Source organism: Melanotaenia boesemani, chromosome 1, assembly GCF_017639745.1.
Source record: "Melanotaenia boesemani isolate fMelBoe1 chromosome 1, fMelBoe1.pri, whole genome shotgun sequence".
NCBI lineage: Eukaryota > Metazoa > Chordata > Actinopteri > Atheriniformes > Melanotaeniidae > Melanotaenia > Melanotaenia boesemani.
The window spans coordinates 25,851,432-25,857,655 of record NC_055682.1 but is presented as its reverse complement, the minus strand read 5'-3'; the positions used below and the strand labels follow the sequence as shown (position 1 = coordinate 25,857,655).

The following is a 6,224-nucleotide window of genomic DNA, read 5'->3' as shown; positions in this document are numbered from 1 at the left end:
TTCTGTGCATTTTTTGTTTGTCTTATAAGTGTTTTTGGTCTTTTTACAGTGATCTACTGCTTTGTTTATTATCTATGGGTGGGTCACAACTACTGCTATGCCCATCTTGCTGGCTTCACTGCCCTGTTCCTGCTGCCAGGTGACACCTACTGCAACAAACAGATCAATAGACAGAGTAAATAAACTGATGTACAGCTTGATTTAAATGTTTGTCATGCTGTTTTTTCTCAGGTTGGGGACCTCAGTGGCTCAGTTATCTGTGGTACCTGTCGGATGGACGAATTCGCAGGAAGTCTCTCAGGTGGACACACATACTGCACCTGGGAATCTTCAAAAGGTGGGCAGGCTTAAATGTTTTATGTATTTAATATGTTGTGGACACATGGAATACATCCATAATCTAAACTCTTACTGGTTATATCAGAGAGTAGGGTTAGGGTTTGAACTCTCTTCATGTTTAATAATGAATTAATAATGTATTCTGATGATCATGACCACAATAACTGTCTTTTTGCCTCTTCATTTGCCACCATGTTTGGCCTTGGCAGGCTGTTGGAGTGTATGCGCCTGCCAGATGAGGATGTGTATGGTGAGATCATGCAGCAGGCTGACGCATCTGCCTTACGACTGTTTGAGGCCTTGGTGGTCACCCTCCCTGAGACGCTGCTCCAGACCTATGTGCTCATCTGTACTGACATAGGAATCAAGTCTCCTGGTAAGCAGAGAAGCTGAACATGAAATATGCAAAGACAGAAGTGAAAAAGTCCCGAGCAGAAGGAGTGATATTGTGTCTGTGCATGGTAGTAAAGCATACAATTTCTAAAATATTAAAAGAGCAGGTAATTATCGAACATATTCATATAAAGATTAATCTCCTGTAAACATAACAAAAAATTTAACAGATTTATTTTTTTTATTAAATAACTGTGTGAAAGTATTTGCTTGTAGTGATGTTGCACATACTGACACAGCTGTAGGGAAGAATATTTAACTTATGGAACAACGCACAGCTCCAGAAAGCATTTCACCACCTTTTACATGATTAGTTTTGTTTTAAGGCCTCAATAAAACATGGTTTTCTGGGTTGATATATATCCAGCAATCAACAGCTAAAATAACGACTGACTAATCATAAGATAGGACTGTGATGCACATTTCCCTTAAAAGTTGGGAAATATTTAAATTCTGAATGCATCATTTGAAGAAACTCCATAAAATATACCAATATGACTTTCTGTTGGACTGTGATGCTCTTAAAGCTTTTGACAACTATTGTCCAACTGCATAATTACAAGAAAAGGGTTCTTTTAAATGTAAAGAGAAATAACTCTCCTGAGTAGATGACATGTAAAGAGTCAGTTGTGTGTTTGCTATAAGAATTCTACAAGGTGAAAACATGTTCATTTGCTGTTCCAAGTGGTAAAAAATAAATAAACAAAACAAAAAAAAGTTATTTCAAAACTGATTAATGTGTCTCTACAGTATACTTGTTTTGCAGTGCTTAAAAGTCATCATGCTTAATCTTGGCATCCTTCCTTCTCTCCTTCTTCTAGCCTCGGTGTGTTTTGCGGTGTGTTTGTTATCTCTGGCTTGGGCCTTGGTCCTCTATGCCAGAGCCTGCTCACTCATCAGACCAGGACATTTACAAATGACCCCAGCTGCCATTCTCTGTCGACTGCTGTGGAGGGTGAACAAAATTTAAAAATCCTTTTAACAAACAATATGCACAACACATGACCTTAGAGTATTGGTATCATAAATTAGTTATTAATGTTTACATGACATGTCATGTGAGTTTTTTTTAACTATGTGTTTGCAGGTCGGTATGTTGGGATCTAGGTTTGCAGTTCTCATGCTCTTTACACGTATCTTCAAACAGTGGATCCTGGGAGTGATCGGTAAGTCTGCATAACAGGGTCTCCTCTCAAGAGCTTATATTTGCTAGATTTTCTCAGTCTGTTGAGTAAAGATGTAAGTTTCCCCGCTGGTGATAAAGTGTCATGATCCACCGTCTCAGCCATAACTGTTGTAACTTTGAATTTATTTTCTGTAGAATATTGATTCAAAGGTGTGTTTATCAGGTGTGCACTGGCTGGGAGCAACTTTCTGGATGGTGTCTCAGCAGACCGACATCATACGTTCAACTAGTCGATGGCGACTCTTCAACCTCATTTTGGGAGCCATTCACATCTTTCTCTTCCTCAATGTGAAGTATGGTCAATCCAGATACCGCATGGCTGGGTTCTACCTGGTATGTTTGTGTCTGTGATCACAACATTAACATGTAATTATTTATTTTCTATGTGGTTAGAAATAACAAAAGCAGAAAACTGTAATGGACAGCAGCTGATAAAATAAAAACTGTTAGCTAAGAATATGTTCTCAGAAGCACTGATAACATGCATGACATTTTTACATAAGTTTATTGACGGATATTATTAACTTTATATGAAGAATTGCACTAAATCTTCAGGGTTAAAAGGGATCTATACAATGCCACTAACTTACACCTTCACATTAATCATCAGTGGGAATTTGAATGCTGAAAACAACAATTTTTTAATAGTTTAAAACACAAGCTTTAATATTCAAAGAACTCAGTATTTTTCTCATACTGTACCTTCTACTACAGGCCATGTTTTTAGAGAACGCTTTTCTTCTTCTGGCTTCCTCCTGGTTGTTTACAATGGTATCCTGGGACACTGTGGGTATCCCAGCTGCTGTGTTCTGCAGCTTCCTCATAGGTGAGCTAAGATACCACTTTCTTACATGAAAATCTGAGTAATTTAAATTTAAATATATAAAGGCAGTCTTCTTAATGTGAATGATTTTATACTTTGTTTTCCATTTTTCCTTTTGGCATAAACTTGTTTCCCTTCTTTTTGGCTGTTTTTTCTTTCTACAGGAGTGATAGCATTGGTGCTGTACTATCGTTTCCTACATCCTAAATCCTTTGAAATATTCCAGAGTATTCGTCACAGGGGGATAGGTGGAGCCTGCATGGAGCGTGGATCTACGCTCTCATTGGACGAGAAAGTTTCACCCACTTTCCATCGCCATGCTACATTGTCTGGTCTGTTACACAAATCACTGACTCATGTTTGTGTATATAGTACCAATGCATCGATTTCTGTATCTTGATATTGATTAAGAACTGTGGATGTTCTGACCAGGAGGTGGGACCTTAATGGACCTTCCTATCCAGTGGGAAGGCTGGAAGCATCACCACTGGCTGCTGATTCGCTTAGCTCTGAAGACAGGGGATGTTTCAAGGGTATGGTCATCGTATGGTGAGGGGGGATTGGCTGGACTGATGGGTCTGTCTGAAGAGGTTCACTCTCCTGATTTACATCATGTCCCTCGGGTGTGTTAACTTTTTATAGCTTTAGTTCTCAATCTCAATGTTTTAAATCTTTTCTTTAATCTTTTTTCTTTAAATGTGAACTTTATTTCTCTTAGTTAAGGTGGAGAGATTTTTTATACTTGTAATGTGATTTCTCAGATTCCAGTTGTTCAACCACAGGTTCCTCAAATCTCACAACCTGCTCCTCAACCTGCTCCACCACCAGTTCCACCACAGGAGAACCAGGCACCACAGGCAAGATATTTGTATAAGCTTTTCTTTAAAAGCAAAACTAAAAACATAAACATCAAAGTTTAAGGCACTTCAGTATGTGTTAAGAGATTAAAGCAACGGCAACCATTTCAGGGACTTTGCCAGATTTTTTCCCTACAAAACGCAGTAGTGCAGTATTCTTATTCATGTAAAAATGTGTAATGTTTGATAGCTTATGTGGGCATGAGAACAAATATCAGTAGATTCTGTCATCAAGTCTGATACAATTAAGATTGTATGAATGTAAGTCACTTTGAGCTGCTGCAGCCCACAATATTTAGTCTAATCACTCTGACTTGTGCCCAGGTGAGGGAGATCATCCAGCCACCAAAGCCAGCTCAAACCAGTATCGTGGCCCGACCTGTGAGAAAAGCTCCTCCAACAAGCATCCAGGATTTGAGAAGAATTCCAGAGATCGTCCCACTGCAGGAGCCTATTCCGGAAGAGACCGGAGAGGAAGAATCCAGTGCACCACCATCAGATGATAAAGGTTAGAAACCTGATAAACACTCAACAATGTGCATCCCTACCAAAAACAAACAGACAATATAACTGCCTTATCCAAAGAAGATGCTCCTTGGATCATTTTTAAATAGTAAACAGCTTATTTAAATTGATGATTGTCTCACAGCACCTCTTCTCTGTTGAGGGAAAAGGTTGGAAGAATATTTCAACTATATTTGTTGTGTTTTGCATCAGTCACTGTACCCCTCTGACACAGCTACTGTATGCTCCAACATCCAGAAGAACAGCTGTCTATTTGGCCACTTGACGGCAACAGAAACAGGATGTAAACACAAACCTTTATACAGTTAGTGTGGCATCTGAACAAAACAGTTGCTTTCAAAGATTTGATTAAAAGACTGTGTATACACACACACACACACGCACACACACACACACACATATATCTGTTGGAATAAAGTAGCATCCTAAAAACTCTTTTTCACTGTGTTGTCAATTTTAAGGTGATGAGGAGTTTCAGAGTGCTGCTTACGGCTCACCTTCTCTTTCATCTCCTCAACGAGCTGGAAGTCTCCGCCACATCGACAGCAATGCTGCGTCTCTGACTGAGGCCTCTTCCTCAGTTGGATCTTTGGATATTAAAACCCCTGGCTGGTCTCCTGAGCGACGCTCCCCTCTGCTGATTGGCTCTCCCGAGAAAAAATCCGGAGTCCCGGGAGAATCTAGCACCACTCTGTATTTCAGTGCAGATGCCCAGTCACCCTCCAGTGGGAGCTATCTTGGATGGGGCTCAGAGTTGTCACCAATCTCCATCTACCGAAGTCCCTACCGGATCAGAGAAGCACGTTTTGTCACATCCACCCCGCGACTAGAGCCTCGAGGTGGTGCCGAGAGTCCTGGTCCGGCACCTGTTGTTGTCATCCCTGCCACTCCTGGCACAACACCAGGCACTAGTCCAGGTGGGACCCCTGGGGCATCCACTCCTGCAGCTTCAACTCCTGTTGCATCGACTCCTGCAGTTTCATCTCCTGCAGCTTCAACTCCTGCTGCTTCTACTCCAGGTGCTTCAATTCCTAGTACCCCAATCGTTCCTCTCACTCCAGTGATCTCACATGCTCGCAAACAGATGGTTCAGTTTGTGGACAGTAGAGAGAGGGCGGTGTAAGGAAGGTGGAAGTAAAAGGGAAGGCGATTTTGTCTTTTTTAGTTGTTCAGGATTAACACAAATCTATGTATTGACTAACTGGGGAAACTTGTGGCGATAGCAAGTCTCTTCGTTTAATTACAAAAGGGAATAGATATCACAATTTATGTTTTTTTTTGTTTGTTTAGTTTTGCTTAGGTGCAGATGAATTTAATTTTTTTTCTTGGGGGGGGGGGGGTTTAATAAAATAAATGGCAAATGAAGAATCTAGGGACCACTAATTTACTACCTGTACTACCATTTAGCAAATTTTTCAGTGTTTGAGGGTCAGCTAGTTTGGTATAGGTGCACTAACATCTGTTAGTTGGAAACATCCATGCAGGTGGGCTGATCTGTATTTATATGAGCGTCCTCAAGTCTTTTGGTGCTTATGACAAAAAAAGATGGCAAAATTATATTGATTGTTACACAAATAATCGGACCAGCTAGTATCAATATATACTTCATTACACAGGGACTGTCCACTTAAAACTGGGGAGATATGAGGTAGAAGACTGAAATTTCCACTATCTATAATTTCAGTTTTTTAATTATAGATAGTCATGAAAGAGGTGTCAGTTTTTGAACTGCCCCATAATCTAAACATTGCTAAATAACCACTTTGCAATAACCCAACATGCAGTTCAAATCCAAGTGAGCAGTCTGTTATTGATTAACTTTGATATAATTCCTTGATTCTTCGTTTTCATAGATGATATTGAACAAACTATCTAGTTTTCAGGAATTTTCTCATTCATCTAATCAGTCACTCACTATGTGTATAGTGCAGTACAAGGTTGTTGTTTACACACACCAATGATATTCATTAAGAAACAGAGGTCATAATTTACCACATGTAAAACAGTAACACACTAGCTTTAAGATTTTATTCTTGTTTTGTTCGCATTCTCAGGCAAGGTAATGAAAATTCTACTTAAATATTAAAAACGAGCACATTTA

At 39.7% G+C, this 6,224-nt stretch overlaps 1 protein-coding gene across 2 annotated transcripts in view; it reads left to right on the top strand.

The window, feature by feature from the left end:
* Positions 1–6,224, top strand: part of LOC121644401 (XK-related protein 5-like) — a 9,198-nt gene extending 2,974 nt beyond the window's left edge. Inside the window, exons 2-13 of one of the 2 annotated variants that reach the window (XM_041992304.1) lie at positions 50–139; positions 232–337; positions 549–715; positions 1,554–1,687; positions 1,820–1,898; positions 2,082–2,251; positions 2,633–2,744; positions 2,906–3,073; positions 3,174–3,364; positions 3,503–3,589; positions 3,923–4,106; positions 4,585–6,224. In XM_041992304.1, coding sequence (XP_041848238.1) covers positions 50–139; positions 232–337; positions 549–715; positions 1,554–1,687; positions 1,820–1,898; positions 2,082–2,251; positions 2,633–2,744; positions 2,906–3,073; positions 3,174–3,364; positions 3,503–3,589; positions 3,923–4,106; positions 4,585–5,246 — 2,150 coding nt within the window. In that variant the 3' untranslated portion in view covers positions 5,247–6,224. Of the gene's footprint in view, positions 1–49; positions 140–231; positions 338–548; positions 716–1,553; positions 1,688–1,819; positions 1,899–2,081; positions 2,252–2,632; positions 2,745–2,905; positions 3,074–3,173; positions 3,365–3,502; positions 3,599–3,922; positions 4,107–4,584 lie in introns of both variants that reach the window. The other variant, XM_041992298.1, reaches the window with a different exon arrangement.